Genomic DNA, 22520 nt, shown 5'->3' with positions numbered 1-22520 from the left:
TATCCACTTTCTTTCTATTTAAATATTCTAGTTATAGCATTTTAGAGATATAGTTATAGTGACATATGGTATTGTGCTTATATATGGGTTTATATGACATTGTTATAGTAAACCGTCTAGACTAGAGGGAGTAGAAATGACGTATCATTTCTCATTCTGTTCATTTTAATGTTATCTCGGTTAAGAGCATCTTTTTAGTTTCCCCCCCCCGCCATCACCTGTCTCATTTTTGTCTCATCCTCTCACAAAGCACAAAGGCTTCTCAGATTAATGGCATTAAGGGCTTTCGATAATGCCTAAGTTTCTGCCTTATGAAATATTCAGATTGAATAAAAAAACGAGGAGAAATCTCATCTTTACAGCAGCGTTTTTCTTTCCCCCTTAAGAATATCCAAGTGTGTATCTGATATATTCATTGTAAATCCCTTGTTATATAATACAGAACCTAAAGGAAAGTAGGTCTGAATCAGTGTCTTAGCCAGCCCACACACAGACTCCCACGCTTAATCCCCTAACTCGAGCGGGATCCCATTAAACATTTACATTACAAATTTCCTCTTTGCTAAAGCAGATGAGTGTAGAGGAAGAAGAAATGACACGAGTGCAAGCGTCTCATTGAATATAAAAGATTGATGAGCGCAGCGCGTTGACCTGTACCATTCAAATGCCGCCTCTCTGTGGATTCTGGCCTTTTGTTAGAAACCAGGTTTTATCTGAGCAAACAAGGATTTCCCTCCACCTTTCCTTCATTCAGTCTGGGCACTGAGGGAAATCCTGTATAAAGTTCTCTCGGTGGTTGGGGGATAAAGAGCACAGCAGCGTACTGTTTCCAAGCAGAAACTTGGCACTGAAACAGGAACAAATCTGCTCTGAAACCTAAATGAATAATGAGGACCGAGTTTTAATTTGTGAGTAAAAATCAACACCAGGTTTATATTTGGTCCTTCCTCTTGTGTACACTATATTGCCAAAAGTATTGGGACACCCCTCCAAATCATTGAGTTCAGGTGTTGTTTTTCAGGGGTTGGACTCGGACCCTTAGTTCCAGTGAAAGGAACTCTTAATGCTTCAGCTTCATACCAAGACATTTTGTACAATTTCATGCTCTTTGTGGGAACAGTTTGGGGATGACCCCTTCCTGTTCCAACATGACTGCACACCAGTGACCAAAGCAAGGTCCATAAAGACATGGATGAGTGAGTTTGGTGTGGAGGAACTTGACTGTCCTGCACAGAGTCCTGACCTCAACCCCATAGAACACCTTTGGGATGAATTAGAGTGGAGACTGTGAGACAGACCTTCTCGTCCAACATCAGTGCCTGACCTCACAAATGCGCTTCTAGAGGAATGGTCAAAAATTCCCATAAACACACTCCTAAACCTTGTGGAAAGCCTTCCCAGAAGAGTTGAAGCTGTTTTAGCTGTAAAGGGACTATAGGAACTCCATATTACATTCAGACAGACGTCCCAAAACTTTTGGGAAGTGTATTTTACCAGTTAATTATGTATATATAAAACAAGCACCCAGTATGTTCCCCAGTTTAAAGATGATTCATTTATTTAATAATTAAAATCATTACTGTGTGCACCTCTAGAGGAATGGTCAAAAATTCCCATAAACACACTCCTAAACCTTGTGGAAAGTCTTCCCAGAAAAGTTAAAGCTGTTATAGCTGTAAAGGGCGGGACAACTCCATATTACACTCATGTGCATGGAAAGACAGACGTCCCAAAACTTTTGGCAACATAGTTTATACAAATATGACATCATTCACTCATCAGTCATACTGTAGTGTTTTTTTTTCCCCATGAAGGATATTTTATCAGTTTTGCAGTTATTCTGTTTCTATACTGTTTCCATGAAACACTTCAGGCTATGTTCTAGCTAGTTAAATCATCAGTAATTCTACCACAAGACATCTACTCCTCCTCCTCACTCCTAACAAGTCTCTCACCACACTCCAAAAATCTACTCACCGAAATCGACGAACGCAGACTGGCCCACCTGTTTGACGTTCTCTGGTGCCTTTGCCGTGTAGTTCCTGGTGAAGTTTCCATCCTGTACAAGAAGGACATTTGACGTTAAAAAAAAAAAAAAAGAGACAGACATGCATTTGATTCCTCAACAAACAATTTATATCTGAGTGACAGCTCTGAACTTCAGCACCGCCGTCACTTCGCTGGCCGACAGAGCTGTCAGCGCCGCTGTTAGGGAAATGCTGCTAATTTAGATATGTATGTGAACGAGGGAACAGTGAGTGACACTATCAGAAAAAGTAAATGATATACAGCACGCAGTAGAATCACAGATAAACGACACCGGGCCGGTTGTGATGAGGGGGGAGATTCAGAATGATTGACAGGTAAATGGAACCTACAGCTCCACAACATTCAGATTCAGATCTGTTTCATGACGTTGAAAATTTCTTTTTTAGAAATGTTCCAAGTAGAATTCCTGACCACTTTATTATTCTGGTACTTCAGCCATCTTGAAGCTCTGTTCTAAAATGAAAATTTATTTCTACTCTGCGTTCTCATTAGAATGTCAGCAACTTTAAGGTTCTGCAAGAAAGTCGTCCATTTCTGGTTCTGCTCAAAACACTAGTGTGACTATCTGCCTAGTGTTCTTACAGGAACGGCATCCTTTTCTGGTTCTGCTCTAAATATTAGAGTTAATATCTATTCAGTGTTCTTACAGGAACATCAGTCATTTTGTTTCTGTCTCAAATGTTGTAGTTGGTATCCACCGAGTGTTCTTTCGGGAACATCAGCGATTTTCGGTCTCGTTCCAAATATTTCCTACTCAACGTTCTTACAAGGACTTCAACCAGTTCATTTCCCATTACTAGAGTTAATATCTACACTATGTTGCCATATGTTTTGGGACACCCCTCCAAATCATTGAGTTCAGGTGTTGTTTTTCAGAGGTTGGGCTCAGCCCCTTAGTTCCAGTGAAAGGAAATGCTTTAGCATATCAAGACATTTTGGACAATTTCATGCTCCAGCACACCAGTGCACAAAGCAAGGTCCATATAGACATGGATGAGTGAGTTTGGTGTGGAAGAACTTCACAGAGTGCTGACCTCAACCCCATAGAACACCTTTGGGATGAATTAGAGCAGAGACTATGAGCCAGATCTTCTCTTCCAACATCAGTGCCTGACCTCACAAATGAGCTTTTAGAGGAACGGTCAAAAATTCCCATAAACACACTCCTAAACCTTGTGGAAAGCCTTCCCAGAAGAGTTTGGGAGCATGAAATTGTCCAAAATGTCTTGGTATGAAGCTGAAGCATTAAGAGTTCCTTTCACTGGAACTAAGGGGCTGAGATCAACCCCTGAAAAACAACCCCTGAAGTCAAATTTGGAGGTGTGTCCCAAAACTTTTGGCTATATATGTGTACTTGGTGCTCATACAGGAACATCAGACATTTTCGTTTCCATTCTATCATTTATTTATTCCTTCTTACAGGAAGGTCCAGCCCGTCTGTTCCAAACCTGAGAACTTCTGTGTGTTTTTCTTCTATTTCACTTCTCCTGCCATGTTATTCTATATATTCAGCTGTTCTGCATCCGGTCAGTCTAGGCCATATACAGTACAGGCGGTAGGCTAATGTTCAATTAGCCGATGTAAGGCCACCAAATACGACAGTTTTATTCCTTGCATCTCGTCTGCACCGCCCCCAACCACTATCGTTTGGGCTATCACCTAGAGACTAGTATGGCTGTACAGGCAGGGTGTGATTATGATTGGCAGGCTAAAAGGAGATGGTGGAACGCAGAGGAGACAGAACTGGGCCAGATAATACTAGTGCAGAGAAAATGTTGAATTAATTATAGTATGATTATATTGATTACAGGCAGGGAATGGCTCAAGAACAGATGGAAACTGCTAGCTGTCCTACAGCCAACACTAATGAGACAGAAACATGCAAACACACACACACACATACACACACACAAACACCTAGCGACATAAATGCCGTCTCTCTGCGGTGAACGCGAGCTCAATAACGGAGAACGGACAGCTGGAGCTCCATATGGATCTAATAATGTGTGGATCAAAGCCACAGCACCATCAGGAACCATTACTCAAAAATCACACACACGGGATACAGGATGGAGGCTGGAGAGGAGAGAGGTTGGGACACAACATTAAAGAGCGAGAGTGTGTGTGTGTGTGTGTGTGTGTATGAAAGTGAGAGAGAGACAGACAGAAGATGAAGGTCCAAATGTTTGACAAATTGTATGTCATTTTCTGAAAAGTCGTCAGAGGGAAGTGAATTTGAACATTCACAACACAGCATGAAAGTCTGGGCTCTTTTTTAATCACCTTTTAGCACATCTCTCTATATTTCACAGACATGAGAAAATATTTTCCTCCTTTTTCTTGCATGTGAAAGGTTTGCTGCAGCTCTAACAGATTTCACTCGAATTCTCCAGCAGCCTCCAATCTGTATCTGTGGATAAACATAAATCCTCCGTCTCAGACACGAGGCGTCCGCAGGGTTCGCCGCTCTGTCCGTTCTGCTTCTTGCTCGGATAATTGGGCAACGTGCTCAGATGAACATCGCCGCTAGTTCCACCACACCTCTGCCTTCTACATCATGAATTATAATGCACGTGTACATGACTTTAAATTACGACTGGCCATAAAATAGAAGAACAGTTTTATTATCTAAAGCTAATGCTGACTCTACTAGACATTAGAATATTCATGATGCATGGTATGTATCATGATATAGAGGTTCGCTCACAAATTGCAGGTACTTGATTTGAAAGTTCACAATGTCTCAGAAAAGGGTATTGTGATGCATCACGATATTGAGATTACATCATCTTCCATACTGAAATTTGCTGAGTATTAATCGATCATAGATCATATCATAGATGTATAAAGCTCTGTTTACTTTTACATTTCTGGCATTTGGCAGACGCTCTTATCCAGAGCAATGTACAAAAGTGCTTTAAAGCCTGCATTAACACTGGTTCACAAGGCATACCATCAGCCTAAAAACTATTGGCAGGAACATACACTGATCACCCATAACACTGTAAGCAGATCCAGGTGAAGTGAATAAGACTGATTATCTCCTCATCATGGCACCTGTTAGTGGGTGGGATATATTAGGCAGCAAGTCAACATTTTATCCTCAAAGTTGATGTTAGAAGCAGGAAAAATGGACAAGTGTAAGGATTTGAGCGAGTTTGACCAAAAGGGCCAAATTGTGATGGCTAGACCACTGGATCAGAGCATCTCCAAAACTGCAGCTCTTGTGGGGTGTTCCTGGTCTGCAGTGGTCAGTATCTATCAAAAGTGGTCCAAGGAAGGAACAGTGGTGAACCAGAGACAGGGTCATGGACGGTCAAGGCTCACTGATGGACGTGGGGAGAGAAGGCTGACCCGTGTGATCCGATCCAACAGACGAGCTACTGTTGCTCAAATTGCTGAAGAAGTTAATGCTGGTTCTGATAGAAAGGGGTCAGAATACACAGTGCAGGACGGGTCAGGGCTGTTTTGGCAGCAAAAGGAGAACCAACACAATATTAGGCAGGAGGTCATAATGTTATGCCTGATCAGGGTATCTGCACTGTTTGGACATCTAGGGGACGTTCATTCCAATGCCTCGGTGCCAGAACAGAGTGTAGATGTATACCTACCTACCTCTTACCCTGAGAGATGGTGGGATCAGTCGAGCAGCACTAGAGGATCTCAGGGAGTGTGGTGCAGTTTCTGTTTCTTTGTTTAAACAGCGTGTGTGCATGTTCACTTCAGCTAGCAGGTACTTTATGCTTTATAACGTTAGTGAGATGATGTACAGTGCACCAGCCTGCTGCTTCAGTGACCTTTAATAATCGAGTAGGGTTGCAGTGGAGAAGAGCAGGATTTGGTTCAGCTGGAGTTTGTTTTCGTGTCACAATCCCTTGTTGTAAATAACTGATTACTGTTTTGACTGACATTGTTAATTGCGATACAAGATGGCAGTCTGGTGTCGTAAACACTCAGCATTAACGTTAAGTCACATGGTATCACCTGATACTGAGTAAATACCAGAATCAGTGCCGAAGCATTCCCGAGATTCTTCCGTCTCCTTTAAGAGCTCATGTTGCTTTACTAAAAAATTTAAGGTCTGTAATTTCCAAGCCTCACATTTTCATTGCTACACTTTTCTGTTTCACTGGAATATCTGTCACGCAAACCTTAATAAACTGCAGCCTATTAAAATTTTAGCTGCTTGTGCCCTCATATAAAGACGTAAGCGAGAGAGAGAGAGAGAGAGAGAGAGAGAGAGATGAGATTTATATAGGCTGGAGTGTAGCAGGCGTGTCAGTGTACCGCACCGTTAAAGGTTATTGAACTCATGCTCATGTGGGGAAGACTACAGCAGTGCGCAGTGTTTCAGCTCCGATTCCCCGCAGCGGCAGTCGATCTGCTCTGACAGAAAAAAACCCTATCATTCTTCTCCTGCTGCCCATCAGAGCCGCTGTTCACCGGGAGCTCGGCTCTATCGCACTCTTTATTAGACATTTTACGGTTTCTCTTCAACATCACATTCAGGTTACTTACCGTGTTGGTGAACGTTAATAAGACATGAAATGATCACAGGTATTAATGAAGGTGTCTTTTAATGCTAACTACATTTTTAGGTCCATGAATATAATGTATTTACGTTGCCACGGAGATGCCACCGCCGACTTTTATGTGATTTGACACTTCCAGTGTCAAACTGGATGATCAATTTTTATTTTTACATTTTTTTGCATCATTTTGCAGGAAAATAAAACCCTATACAGGCTTTTTCTGTCGTCCGTCTATCTGACCGGTGCTAAGGCTACACTGAGCTGCGCCTGTCGCAGTGTGAAAGGCCTTCACAATGTGTAATTACTGCAACTACACCATGGATACAGCTCCAAATTCCTGCTCCTAAAAAAAACACTTTCACACCAGAGAAAGCAGTGGAGTAAATGGCCTCAATTACATCTGATGAGACATTTAGCATCAGAGTGAAAGGGGGAGAGAGAGAGAGAGAGAGAGAGAGAGAGGGAGGAAGAGGGAGAGGAAGAGGGAGAGAGAGATTTAGAGAGACAGAAAGAGAGAGGAAGAGGGAGAGAGACAGAGAGAGAGAGATGGAGGAAGAGACAGAGAGAGAGAGAGAGAGAGAGAGAGAGAGAGAGAGAGAGAGAGAGATGGAGGAAGAGAGAGAGAGAGAGGAATGCTTCGGGAATGATTCTGGTATTTACTCTGTGTTAGGTGACACAAAATCTCCACACCATCACACACCCTGAACACGACATCTCCACACCATCACACACCCTGAACACGACATCTCCACACCATCACACACCCTGAACACGACATCTCCACACCATCACACACCCTGAACACGACATCTCCACACCATCACACACCCTGAACACGACATCTCCACACCATCACACACCCTGAACACGACATCTCCACACCATCACACACCCTGAACACGACATCTCCACACCATCACACACCCTGAACACGACATCTCCACACCATCACACACCCTGAACACGACATCTCCACACCATCACACACCCTGAACACGACATCTCCACACCATCACACACCCTGAACACGACATCTCCACACCATCACACACCCTGAACACGACATCTCCACACCATCACACACCCTGAACACGAGCATATTGATACATCCAGAATGGACAATAATTGAAACTTCATGCTACCCTTACTGTCAGTGACTTGACTTTGTAGGAACTGTGTGCGTCACTGGAATACAGTGAGATTGTGATGCACTATAGAAGGACCTATGGTTAGTGTGTAAACATTAAAAAAGTTAGAAGGCAGAGTACTGAGCCCTGGGGAACGCCCTCAACACCACTAGCAGAAGCAGGGTTGTGTTTGCCACTAGCAAGCAGGCTGATGTACATTTGCGTGATATGATCTGAACCTGAGCTGAGCCTGTAAGCCCAAGAACTGACAGAAGGGAAAAGAGCATGACACGATTTACAGAATCAAAAGAAATGGTGAGATGAAGACACAGGAGAATGTTCAGCGGAGAGAAGGGGATCAGTCACCGAAGCACTGAGAAGTTGGCCGTAACTAACGTTCAGTGTTTAAAAGCTTTACCTCGTGTCTCACCTCATTATCATGCAGCAGAACAAATCTCCCTGCTGTCACGCCTACAGAATTTCAAATCTGAACTATAACACAGCACAGAGAAAAGGGATAGAGGAGGACGAGACGGAGAGCAGAATCAAAATTCACACAAACACTCTGCTCCAGGGAATTCTAACGTCCTCTAAATCCTAAAGCCAAAAAGCAGAACTGAAATTAGACAACTATTAATATATTATATATTATATATATATATATATATATATATATATATATATATATATATATATATATATATATATATATATATATATTTAGATTTTTCATATTAAAATGCTAAATCTGGAGAGAATCCACACAGCACCATTACAGTCTCTTTATAACTATTATTATACAATAGCGAGAAGAAGGTCGAGTGCAGATTTGTTTTTAAAACTGATCCTCATCAGAAAGTTGGAACAAAACGTAAGATTGGTAACGCAGACGTTTATAATGAACACGTGTAAATATGTCTGGTTACATCAGAAGGACAATACAGTGCTACATGTGTTCATGGTGTATGTGCTGGGATCAGAAAAGAAAGAAAAATCTTCTATCCAACTCTATCTAATCTCTAGCATGATTGGTCCAAAGCTGTAGGTCTTATATGTAACATCACAAGTTGAACCCATATGTGACCACACCCACAAATACATTTTTGTGAATTTAACCATTTGCTTTAATCAATTAATAATGTAATAATAAATACTATATTGCCAAAAGTTTTGGGACACCCCTCCAAATCATTGAATTCAGGTGTTGTTTTTCAGGGGTTCTTAGTTCCAGTGAAAGGAACTCTTAATGCTTCAGCTTCATACCAAGACATTTTGCTTTGTGGGAAGAGTTTCTGTTCCAACAGAGACTGTGAGCCATTCCAAAACTGGGACACCTGGCCTGCCCCTTGCAGCACAATTCTACAGCTTCATCTCTTCTGGGAAGGTTTAGTGTGTTTATGGGAATTTCTGACCATTCCTCTAGAAGCACATTTGTGAGGTCAGGCACTGATGTTGGACGAGAAGGTCTGGCTCACAGTCTCCACTCTAATTCATCCCAAAGGTGTTCTATGGGGTTGAGGTCAGGACTAAGAGTTCCTTTCACTGGAACTAAGAACCCCTGAAAAACAACACCTGAACTCAATGATTTGGAGGGGTGTCCCAATACTTTTGGCAACGGTGTATATAATCGTAATCAGACACAGTAATGTCAGTACACAGTCTGATACATTGTGTGTGTGTGTGTGTGTGTGTGTGAGAGAGAGAGATATGTATTCAGTCGTTCTGAATAATGCTGACTCTCCATCTCATTACACGCTGCTCGATTATCTCACTACATCCACCGCCTCTGCTGTTAGACAAATGTAGCTAGCAAATAGCGCTATTAAAATGCTAATATCGACCCTGCTTGTTTGTTTAGTGTGAGTACAGTAATGGCTTCGCCCACAGTCTACAGTTAAAGCATTCGATTTACACAGTCACAAGAGACTCAGGCCGTGTGTGTGTGTGTGTGTGTGTGTGTGTGTGTGTGTGTGTGTTGTAGTGTAGGAGGCAGTGTTAAAGCCCAAGAGTGGAAGGAGAAAGTAATTAAAATGAAGTGAGGTAGAGGGATATGAAGCCACTGGGCCATGGCGAAGTACAGTAAAACCCCACAGCCAAGAAGAGAGAGGATTACTGAGGTCTTACAGTAGTGTGTGTGTGTGAGTGTGTGAGAGAGAGAGAGAGAGAGAGGGAGAGAGAGAGGGAGAGAGAGGGAGAGAGAGAAATGATACACTCAGGTGTGAAAAAGAAATAAACACAAATGTAGCTGCATGCTAGCAGCATGCTTCCATCAGCTAATCCCACAGGATCTCCTCCTCGATTCTGACAGCACCGGACATGATTTCCGACAGAGGATTTTTGACAATATTTCTGACAGGATTTCTGAAAGGACTTTCCAACAGGATCTCTCACAGGAATTTAGACAGGAATTCTGACTTCCAGTCAAGATGTCATAACTGCACCACAGACTGATGGGATCTACTCCAGGATTTCAGGCAGGATTTTCTGACAGGACTTCTGATAAAACAAGGATGCTTAGTCGTGTCTCAGCGGGACGATAAGGACTGAGAGGATCTCGAAAATTCAGACAGGAATTTTAGTCAGGATTTCTGACAGGAATCGAGGCAGGGTCTCGGAGGAATGTAGACCGGATCTCTAACTTGGACTGGATTTTCTTCTGAAGACAGTTGACAGGAATTTATGACAAGTTTAGTGGTGCTGTGTGTTGATTCGTAACGATTGTTACCATTAGCTAACAGGTTTTATTGCTAACCTTTGCTAGCTAGCTAACTAAATGTGATCCATCTGTCTCTGTGTTCAACCTGTTTATACGAGTGTATACTGATCCATGTTTCAAATTCTCTCCCTCTCTCTGTCTCTCCCTCTCTCTCTCTCTCTCTCTCTCTCTCTGTGTGTGTGTGTGTGTGTGTGTGTGTGCTAGTTTTCAGTGATTTATTCCGTAAAGCCTAATCAAGCGGGGATAAACAGAAAGCAGACAGAACCCAAAATGGCCGCTGTAGATGGATTGAGGTGGATGAGGTTAGAGATTAACTTCCCCCTCTTTAATCACTGCCCCAATTATCCCCAGTATCTCCCTCTCTCTCTCTCTCTCCTTTTTCTCCATCATCTTCCTTTTCTCAGCTCCTGCACTAAAGGCCCCCTGATACACACACACACACACACACTCTTTCTCTTCCCCCATTTTGTTCACTCCTTCCTTCCTCCTATTTGTCTTCCTTCCTCCTCGTCCTCTCATCATGTTCCTCTTCCTCACTGTTGCATGCTCCTCCTCTCCATGCTTAGGAAAACTGCACTAACCTACAGTTTCATTTTCGGCATCTGAAAGAACGAGTGAAGGTACAGTCTAGATCTTTCTTCATAAGGATTCTCTCTTTCTCCATTTCTCCTCCAGCTTCCTGTTTCATCCTCCTCCGTCTCCTGCTGCCTCCCTTCACGTCCTCATCTCTCTCCGTATGAAATGATAAGGTTCAGTAGCTGCTCTCAGCTGGGAGGAGAGTTAATACTCCACTCGTCTCTCTCTCTCTCTCTCTCTCTCTCAGTTGAACACAGGAATAAAGGAGGAGTGTAGTGGTTCAGGCAGAGTAAGACAGTTCAGAATGGGTGAGTGCTGCTGTGTCCTTTCCACACACACACACACACACAATCTCTGACCTTTACAGGACTGCTGAGCGAACACTGCCCTCCTGCACTCTCTCTTCTCAACTCTTGACTCATTTATCTTTCTTCTCTCTCTGCTCCATGAATCTCATTTCTTGTCTTTTTTTTAATTCTCTTTTCAGTCCCATGGTGTCCACCCTGCATGTCCTCTGCCCCAAACTTATACCCATCCTCCTCCCTCCATCCTGTCGTTCCTCTCCATGACCTTCGTGTTCTATACAGACTTTGAACACACACTTTCATCTACTGACCTGTTTACTTTACTCTGAAACGTTGTCTTGACCAGGTCTTAGCCAGTAAAAATATTAATCATTAAGGAATTAGGATCAAACAAATACAAGAACACATTTAGAAAAAAAGAATAATAATAACACATTTTAAAACTTATTTTATAACATTATTTTATAATGATAAATATTAGAAATGTTTAGTTATATACAAGATATTTTCAAGTGCTTATTTTTCACTGTGAGCAGTTCCAGGTGAAGTGAATAAGACTGAGTATCTCCTCATCATGGCACCTGTTAGTGGGGGGGATATATTAGGCAGCAAGTCAACATTTTGTCCTCAAAGTTGATGTTAGAAGCAGGAAAAATGGACAAGTGTAAGGATTTGAGCGAGTTTGACCAAAAGGACCAAATTGTGACCACTGGATCAGAGCATCTCCAAAACTGCAGCTCTTGTGGGGTGTTCCCGGTCTGCAGTGGTCAGTGTCTATCAAAAGTGGTCCAAGGAAGGAACAGTGGTGAACCGGCGACAGGGTCATGGGCGGCCGAGGCTCATTGATGTACGTGGGGAGAGAAGGCTGACCCGTGTGATCCGATCCAACAGACGAGCTACTGTTGCTCAAACTGCTGAAGAAGTTAATGCTGGTTCTGATAGAAAGGGGTCAGAATACACAGTGCAGGACGGGTCAGGGCTGTTCTGGCACCAAAAGGGGATCGACACAATATTAGGCAGGTGGTCATAATGTTATGCCTGGTCGGTGCATGTAAACACTAAGGTAAAAAAAAAAAAGTAAAATAAATAAATTCTTATTTAAATTCAGTTCCAATATTTGTTATTGGTGACAAGATTTTATATTTATTTCATTTTTTTCCTGTTTTGCTGATATTAGACTGATTCTGATTATCAGATCTCTAACTTCTATATTTGTAAAAGTCTCAAGCTTGTTTTATTTACAGGTAATTATTTATTTATTTATTTATTTATTTATTTATTTATTTAATTATTTATTTATTTATTTATTTATTTATTTATTTATTTTAATCAATAAGCAAATTTATTTATTATTATTATTATTATTATTATTATTATTATTATTATTATTATTTAATGAAGAATATTAGCCATAATTTAAACTATAATATGTCTGTACTAATATCAAGCTTAAAAATGATTTTAAAAAAAGAATAAATCATGGAAATTATTTTATTTTTAAACATTTATATTAGTCATTATTAATACATCTGCCTATATTTGAGATACTATCTCAGTATGTTTTACCCTATAACAGCCCCGGGGCAGTAGAATGAAAGGCCTGTCCACGCCTGTGTACCTCTCTCTGACCTTGCTGTGTTTCCATGGACTGATTTTAGAAATTTGAGCTGTAGATCCGAGCGACACTGAAGAACCCGTCTGTGTTTAACTACAGTGTTCAGACACAGAGGAAAGGCGGGTGAGATGTAAGTCAAGGTGAAGCTTACCGTATTGATCCAAGTCTCGAACCCGAATACTGAATTCGATCCTGCGCTGAGAAACAAATCTGTCAGGGGGAAAAAAGAAAAAAAAAACAAGTCATGAAATCAAACTGAAAAAAAGTTCTTCTTAAAGTCTGAAAGTCCACTCTGTACAGACAAAACTTTGCATTAACGTACCAGGGATTTATTCTTTATTCTCATATGCACTGTTGAGCGCCCTCTAGTGGTACCGCTCAGGTTTGCAAAAAGATCGTAACTCCGGGAAGAACAAATCTAACGTGAGGAATAAAACACTTAGGGACGCTGACGTTAGGGAAGATGGCATGATGTAATGAAACTGTGCTTCTCGTTCCACCACAGAAGTTGATTATTTTCCTGCAACAGCATGTCTCCAGGTGTTTTATTTCTCTTATACTACAGCAGTTTATTAATTAAAGGGTGCATTTACATTTCTGGCATTTTGGCAGACGCCCTTATCCAGAGCGACTTGCATTTTATCTCATTTTATACAACTGAGGGTTAAGGGCCTTGCTCAGGGTGGATGGACTTGCAGTGGGGGACTTGATGGACCTGGGATTCGAACTCTATCTTCTGATCAGAAGATAAAGTATTAAACAAACACATTAAAATAAACCTCTGGGTCGCGAGGTCTCGGAGCAAACGTTCCTTGGAATTGTCGGCACCCTATGTAGTGAGCATGTGTAGTGAACAGGATTTGGGTTTTGGTCAAAATATGTAAAGATTTCTATATATTTATGTACATATTTACGTCAGTCCCTAACCCTTTATAAGGTTGAGCTAAAAACGATAAGGATGGTCTCATTAATATTTAACTAATATTAATTAATTTAATATAATTAATACTACTTTTTTCTGAAAGCATCTTTAAAAATGTAGATTATATACACTTAATGTTAGTAAATAATCATATAAAAATTATTTTTCTCCATCGCTATCTTTCCATTCCAATCCTGTAGAGCGCCACGACCATCCTGATCAGGTCACTTTGACAAACTCGGATTTAAACCACTCGGTGTGACCCGACCCTCGGGTACGCGCCAAGATCGATAGTACATGCCGTCCGGCGTCCGTCTTTCAGCTCAGATGATGACGGATCCTTCGGGTTCGATACGTCGATGTTCTTCACCCCCTCGTCATTAGAGCTCATGACGGTCGGACGGGAAAGTGTTACTGCACTATTGATATCTCTCAAAAGCTCATGGCTCACATATCGAGTGAAATCATCCTGCTGAGATTTAATACGGTGCGTGAGACCGTGTGTGAGGCTTCGTCCGAAAGCCTCGTTTAGCTTAAGATCGTCTCGCACCAAAAGCGATCGACGCGTCACGACACCGCGACGCCTACTGCTGTGTGGGACATGAGATACGGCGTGTTAAAAGTCATGCTACATCTCGGAATAAAAGTGTGCTGTGGTGTTTGCAGATTCCAGATTAAACTACAGAAGAAAAATTGCATATCCATCTTTCCGGAATTCTCTATTTTCTTTCCAACAAAACCTCTCTCTTGTTCTCTCCCTCTAGCTGAATGTGCAAAATAAATAGCTTCATTAATCAGACTGAGAGCACTGCTGCTGCTGTGACTGCACTGGCCTGATTACACACACACACACACACACACACACACACACAGAGAACCACACTTAAATCCTAAAATCCACACACCTTCTTCACCTCAAACACAAACACACACTAATCCTGAAATACACACACTGTGTGTGAGAACTCAATTTCAAAACTTTCACATCCACCGACTGTGTGTGTGTGTGTGTGTGTGTGTGTGTGTGTGTGAGAGAGAGAGAGAGAGAGAGGTGGCCATAAACTCCATCTTTCTGTATCTATAATGTGACTGAGATCCATCCTGTGATACGGTTCCTCTAAAAGAACTCTGAGGATATTATAACATTGTAATAAACAGTTAGTGGCTTGTAATGATGTGAAAACAGGAGCACTGACACCTGTGTGTACGCTGGAGGCCGTGTTCTCTGATGTGTGTGATTCCCGGTTAGCTATCGATTAAGTGTGTGTGTTTTCAGCACATCAGTGGCACTCATCCAACCTAGCCATCTAATCAGGAGTGTCTGAGAACATAATGGAGAGAGACAGAGGGGGACGTGACGACGGCTCCGACTCTGCTAATTAATTTGATTAAATATACCGTAGTTATATATTAATATATGCCATGATTAGAGCTGTGATTAATTTCACGCTCTCATTTCCATGAGCGAAGGCACATAACACCTGATCTGATTTCCCACAATACACCAGGAACGCCTCCCTACTCTCTACAGTCTGACTTTTAGTTCAGTCTAGTGGGATTTTTTTTTTTTTTTTTTGGAGTAACACTTGGTTTGAGTCACAGAGAAGGAGGCGTGGCATCTGTGTGTCTGTCTCAGTGAAGAAGGTGTGTCCTCTGTGTGTCAGTTTCAATGAAGGAGGCGTGGCCTCAGTGTGTCAGTCTCTGTGAAGGAGGTGTGTCCTCTGTATTCCAGTCTCAGTGAAAGAGGTGTGTCCTCTGTGTGTCAGTCTCAGTGAAAGAGGCGTGGCCTCTATATTCCAGTCTCACAACACATGTTGTTTTGCGTACACAGATAATGATTAGTGTCTGTGTGACAGGACACACACACAGCATCGAGACCCGTCAGCATCTCAGCGTCTCTAATTGCAGGCTACAGTTACATCCCATAATTTCGGGCCGGATCCTGACAGCGAGGAGAAGAAACACAACACTACACACACTCAGTCAAGCACAAAACCTCCAAATGAGCAAAAATTGCTTTGTTAAAATAAATCTGCAGGAGAAAAATATCAGATTCGTGACGATATCAAAAATGTTCACATTAAAATGATGCCTGCAACGATGCCGGCTCATCCCCAATAAAAAAATGATCAAAGATTCAAACTGTAGGTGTTTTAGCTGGAAATGGAATAAGGCAGAGTTATTTCTGTTCTTCTACACAGATTACAGACATCAACAAGCCGTGAGGGACGGCAACGAGGAGAAAGTCAGACAGAGCGGAAGAGGAGGAAGACAGCGGAACAGGAGGAACGGTAATGGGAATAAGGGATGTTCCAGGATCTGTGACCCCCCCCCCCCCCCACCCTAGCAGTATTTTGTGTATTAAACCCGAACCAACCAAGTTAATTATCTTCATCTCCAATGAAGGGTGCCAAAACTTTACTGACTCCATAAAGAAGGACAAAAAAGTATTAAACTCTGTGCTGGTATTTATGGGTGCAATCAGACCGGCATCGATTAGCGCTCAGCACCGGCCTCGATAAAGGTTTCCGCTCTGTGACGCGCAAAACGCTCACAGATCCAGCTGGAATATTTCGAAAGTGCAAGGAGAACACATCTCATTTATCTTCAAAGCTGAAACGTGGAACGCTGTGCAAACTGGAAAAGAGCGGGGAAAGCAGAAAAAATGTCAGAGAACCTGATTACGTAAGACTTTTATAGGAGAGAACAACACACATGATAACAGTGCATCACGCCAGCGCTATTCAGAGATGCTATAATACACACACACACACACACACACACAGTGGGGTCTCGAGAGAGGGAGAAGAGAGGAGAGGAGATGGGAACAAACAGGAGAGATACAGTACACAGGGGGGGGGGGGGGTGAGGAAAGGAGGGGAAAAAAGTGAACAAAAACAGAAAATTATATAAAAGAAAGATAAGAGTAACAGTGAAGAACCTGGAAAGAGAAAAAGGAATGAATGAAAGCATGGAGAGACAAAAAGAGCAAATGAGTGATGAAACAAAGAGAAACAGGTCAGAGAGAGAGAGAGAGAGAGAGGGGTCTGTAAACCTGCTCTTGTCCTCCTTTCCTGTGTTTCTCTCACTGAGGGGAAAAAAGTGTCGCTAAAAAGAGCAAAGTGAGGCACTGGAATAAATTAGGACAACACACACACACACACACACACACACACACACACACACCTGTCTTACTGCACTGAGATAAACTCTGTCCCCCATGAGAACACACTGTTCTCCCTCCGTCTGTCTGACCGCTACAGCCTCACGTCCTCTCGCTGTGCAGGATCTCAACATGACCCCTTGTTTCTGACTGATCTGATCTGAGTCTGATCTCAGTCTTGACTTTTCTGATCCTTATCTAATTTGTAATAAAAGATAAATAAACATACACAGCTGTTTCAGGGTCTCAATCATAGTGCACTCATTTCTCTCTCCTCCTTTACCTCACACACTTACTGTAAACCCGTGTGGGAGGGAGGGAGGGAAGGAAGGACAGAGGGAGGAAGGAAGGAAGGAAGGAAAAGAGGGAGGGAGGGAGGGAGGGGGAGAGAGAGAGAGAGAGAGAGAGAGAGAGAAAGAAAGAGAGAAAGAAAGAAAGGTTTCAATAATCTAATAGTGATTAAATGTATTTCTATTTCATTTAAAAAACATTTAACCAAAAGGGAGAAAATTTAAATCCTTAACTGGTGGAAATTCTAGAAATTATTTAATAGAAATATATAAATATAAATAAAACAAAATGTATTTATGGAGCTGATCTCACTGAATAATCCTGTTTATAAGCCGTCTTAAGAACCCTGTCTTATTTCTCAGGCGAGGGGCGTGGCCTAAAGTTGAAAGGCGGAGTCTGAAGCGGTTTGGAGAAGATGATTCAGTTTAAAGGTAAAATGTCTCCCTCATGTGAGATTACAGCTGCTGAAATGTGTAGAGAAAGAACCTGAAAGCATCGGGATAAATAGAGCCATCGAGGAAAACAAAGAAGCTCTGAGATATACGCAGACAGTTGCCATGCCAACAGAAACATATGCCCCACACACCACACACACACACACACACACACTTGGCAGGTTGCTGTGATGCTCAGAGTTATTTATTTGTCTTGCGTGTGAATAAATTGCTCTAAACAGGACGCCCGCCTCCACCTTGTCTCTCGGAATGAACCTCCACAGTGATGACTGTAATTATCCCTAAACTCTCCGTCCTGAACTGGAGCACATCTTAACGCTGCCTCGCCTCACAGATACTCAGATAATTAGACACGGGCGGAGGAAGTAACGTCTGCGGCCTTATTAATTTATGGTACGAATGCGAGTGATTTCGTTAGAATTCAATCCCTGAAAAAAATCAAATTTTGTGATTTTCCTTGTGTTTCTTCAGCGTCTCCATGTCCGAGTGATGATGTTCCACGAGGATGAGGACAAGTATTTACGTTACGTTCTCTCTCGCTTTCTCTGTGTTATAAACGTCTCCTTTACTAATGATGAAGGAAGGAAGGAAGGAAGATAGGGACATAGAATGAAATGAATGAAGGAATGAGGGAGGGGGGGACTAAGGAAGGAAGGAAGGTTCTAAAACATTAACAATGATTAAATGTATTTCTATTAAAAAAAAACATTTAATAAAAAAGGACAATAAATAAAAATGTTGTGATTTTCCGTGTTTCTTCAGCGTCTCCACGTCTGAGTGATGATGTTCCACGAGGATGAGGACGAGTATTTACGCCTTCTGTATTTTAAACTCCGTTATTTTGTCCATAAAAGTACGTTCTCTCTCGCTTTCTCTGTGTTATAAACGCATCACGTCTACTTTACTGATAATGATGACTGATACACGCGGAAGCCGCCAAACCCTCAGGGATAAATAAAGTTGAACTCAATTCAATTCTGCTGAAAAATAAACAAAGTGTCAGAAGCGAGTCTGATGTTGTTCTCTCGGCTCCGCACAGATCAGACGAGAAATATTTAAATATCGCCAGTTAGCACTTATGAAAAATGACATGATGGATGGAGCCGAACCCACAGCCTGTGGTGCTGAAAGAAATGAGAAAATCATGTTTGAGGAATAAACCAAACGCTTTTAAAAAGGGACACTTCACACTGCTGCAGGAAAGAGCAGATGGAGCAGAACTCTCCACAACTTCAGACCAGAAAAATGAAGTAAAACGGTTCATCAGACCTTAATACGCTGGATTCGTTACAGAGCCATTCAGAGCAATTTCAGCATCATATGATTCACTGTGTTTGATTCAGAGCCGTTTATATGCAAGACAATTCAGAGCCATTTTTGATAAAATACAATACTATATGATTCAGAGCCATTTTGATGTGATATGATTCAGAGCCATTTTGATATACACTATATTGCCAAAAGTATTCTCTCACCTGCCTTGACTCGCATATGAACTTAAGTGACATCCCATTCCTAATCCATAGGGTTCAATATGACGTCGGTCCACCCTTTGCAGCTATAACAGCTTCAACTCTTCTGGGAAGGCTGTCCACAAGGTTTAGGAGTGTGTTTATGGGAATTTTTGACCATTCTTCCAGAAGCACATTTGTGAGGTCACACACTGATGTTGGACGAGAAGGTCTGGCTCTCAGTCTCCGCTCTAATTCATCCCAAAGGTGTTCTATCGGGTTGAGGTCAGGACTCTGTGCAGGACAGTCAAGTTCATCCACACCAGACTCTGTCATCCATGTCTTTATGGACCTTGCTTTGGTCACTGGTGCACAGTCATGTTGGAAGAGGAAGGGGCCAGCTCCAAACTGTTCCCACAAAGTTGGGAGCATGGAATTGTCCAAAATGTCTTGGTATGCTGAAGCATTCAGAGTTCCTTTCACTGGAACTAAGGGGCCAAGCCCAGCTCCTGAAAAACAACCCCACACCATAATCCCCCCTCCACCAAACTTTACACTTGGCACAATGCAGTCAGACAAGTACCGTTCTCCTGGCAACCGCCAAACCCAGACTCGTCCATCAGATTGCCAGATGGAGAAGCGCGATTGGTCACTCCAGAGAACGCGTCTCCACTGCTCTAGAGTCCAGTGGCGGCGTGCTTTACACCACTGCATCCGACGCTTTGCATTGCACTTGGTGATGTATGGCTTGGATGCAGCTGCTCGGCCATGGAAACCCGTTCCATGAAGCTCTCTGCGCACTGTTCTTGAGCTAATCTGAAGGCCACATGAAGTTTGGAGGTCTGTAGCGATTGACTCTGCAGAAAGTTGGTGACCTCTTCGCACTATGCGCCTCAGCATCCGCTGACCCCGCTCCGTCAGTTTACGTGGCCTACCACTTCGTGGCTGAGTTGCTGTCGTTCCCAAACACTTCCACGTTCTTATAATACAGCTGACAGTTGACTGTGGAATATTTAGGAGCGAGGAAATTTCACGACTGGATTTGTTGCACAGGTGGCATCCTATCACAGTTCCACGCTGGAATTCACTGAGCTCCTGAGAGCCACCCATTCTTTCACAAATGTTTGTAAAAACAGTCTGCATGCCTAGGTGCTTGATTTTATACACCTGTGGCCATGGAAGTGATTGGAACACCTGATTCTGATTATTTGGATGGGTGAGCGAATACTTTTGGCAATATACTGTATGATTCAGAGCCATTTTGATATGACATGATTCAGAGCCATTTTGATATGATTCAGAGCCATTTTGATATGACATGATTCAGAGCCATTTTGATATGATTCAGAGCCATTTTGATATGACATGATTCAGAGCCATTTATATATAATATGATTCTGAGCCGTTTCGATATGATACTGAGCCATTTTGATACGATACAATACGATTCTGAACCATTTTGATATGATATGATTCAGAATCAATTTGATATGATACAATTTAGAGTTTTTTTATATAGTTCAGAGTTGGTTTGATATGATACAATTAAGATCCATTTTGATATAATATGATTCAGAATCAATTTGATATCATACGATTCAGAGCCATTTTGATATGATTCATAGCCAATTTGATATCATATGATTCAGAGTTATTTCTATACAGTTCAGAGTTGTTTTGATAAATGATTCAGAGCTGTTTCGATATAATATAAAACCGGGGTGTTTTGGGAATGATTTATGGCCGTTTAGATAAACTATGGTTCTGATTTTACTTTGCTATCTGTTAGCGACACTGTGACTCCCACTTTAGATTAAGACGAGGAGACTGTGGAAGACATCGGAAATACAACTGTGTTTTCTGACTTTCTTAAATGAATTGCAGTTTAGGACTGCAGAGAGATAGAGAGAGAGAGAGAGAGAGAGAGAGGGAGAGGGATAGAGAGAAAGACGGACACAGAAACACAGGGAGAACTGAAGAGAGAGAGAGAGAGAGAGGCAGATAGAGTTTATTTACTGTAGTAATTTAACATCGTGACCGTGGGAGGAAGGAGATTATATTAACACACACTTCTTTATGTGAGGTCAGTGTTCGAGTGAACCTTTAGCCAATCGATAAAGCTCTTTAAAGGGCCGTCCTTTTAACCTCCCCGCCTCCTCCCTCCTTCTTCTCCTTCCCGACACAGCGTTAGTGCAGAGCGGAAAACTGCCGTGACATTACAGAGAAATGTCAAAGAGAAGATCTGTAAAACAGAGACGTGGGGGCGAGCGACATGCAGTGTATATGTGAGAGAGAGAGAGAGAGAGAGAGAGAGAGAGAGAGAGTGTATGCTACCAATCTATAGTTTGCACCCAGCTCATAGAAGGTCATGATTTTTTACTATTTTCTTCTATTTTACACAGATAATGAGGATGTTATACAACACTGAAATAAAAGAGTGACCAAGACTCTGTAAACTTCATGTATATTCATTCCTTCTCCAAAGTTTACTCCAAGTTCTCCAAAAATACTACTTGTTTGAGGAAACAAACAAAAAAAAAAAAAGACAACAGACACTATACTGCCAGATCATCGAGTTCAGGTGTTGTTTTTCAGGGGTTGGACTCGGCCCCTTAGTTCCAGTGAAAGGAACTCTTAATGCTTCAGCTTCATACCAAGACATTTTGGACAATTTCATGCTCTTTGTGGGAACAGTTTGGGGATGACCCCTTCCTGTTCCAACATGACTGCACACCAGTGACCAAAGCAAGGTCCATAAAGACATGGATGAGTGAGTTTGGTGTGGAGGAACTTGACTGGCCTGTACAGAGTCCTGACCTCAACCCCATAGAACACCTTTGGGATGAATTAGAGTGGAGACTGTGAGACAGACCTTCTCGTCCAACATCAGTGCCTGACCTCACAAATGTGCTTCTAGAGGAATGGTCAAAAATTCCCATAAACACACTCCTAAACCTTACCAGAAGAGTTGAAGCTGTTATAGCTGCAAAGGGCGGGACAACTCCATATTACATTCAGCATGTAAAGGCAGACGTCCCAAAACCTTTCCAATATAGTGTCTCTATGAATAATTTAACCTGAAGCATTTTTTGTTTTAGACAGTGAAGTGTGTGTGTGTGAGCCTGATGGGGATTGATAGAGTATTTACACATGTGCATGGATGTATGAGAGATTTCATGTCCCAGGGATTTGCTGCAGAGAGAGTGAGAGAAGAATAGAGAATAACACAAATACAGAAACAGAAACAGAGAAACAGAGAGACAGAGAGAGAGAGAGAGAGAGAGCGAGAGAGAGAGGTCTGCAAATGACACACATAAT

General features: G+C 42.0%; 1 protein-coding gene across 1 annotated transcript in view; it reads right to left on the bottom strand.

Annotated features, from left to right (window-relative positions):
• Positions 1–22520, bottom strand: part of itfg1 (integrin alpha FG-GAP repeat containing 1) — a 129456-nt gene that overhangs the window by 83236 nt on the left and 23700 nt on the right. The window contains exons 7-8 of the mRNA XM_058381546.1: positions 13072–13130; positions 1978–2059 (exon numbers count right to left, since the gene is read on the bottom strand). Of these exons, the coding sequence (XP_058237529.1) occupies positions 1978–2059; positions 13072–13130 (141 nt within the window). The remainder of the gene's footprint in view (positions 1–1977; positions 2060–13071; positions 13131–22520) is intronic.

This window comes from Hemibagrus wyckioides, linkage group LG27, assembly GCF_019097595.1.
Source record: "Hemibagrus wyckioides isolate EC202008001 linkage group LG27, SWU_Hwy_1.0, whole genome shotgun sequence".
In the NCBI taxonomy this organism is placed as follows: domain Eukaryota; kingdom Metazoa; phylum Chordata; class Actinopteri; order Siluriformes; family Bagridae; genus Hemibagrus; species Hemibagrus wyckioides.
This window is presented reverse-complemented; position numbering and strand designations above follow the sequence as displayed.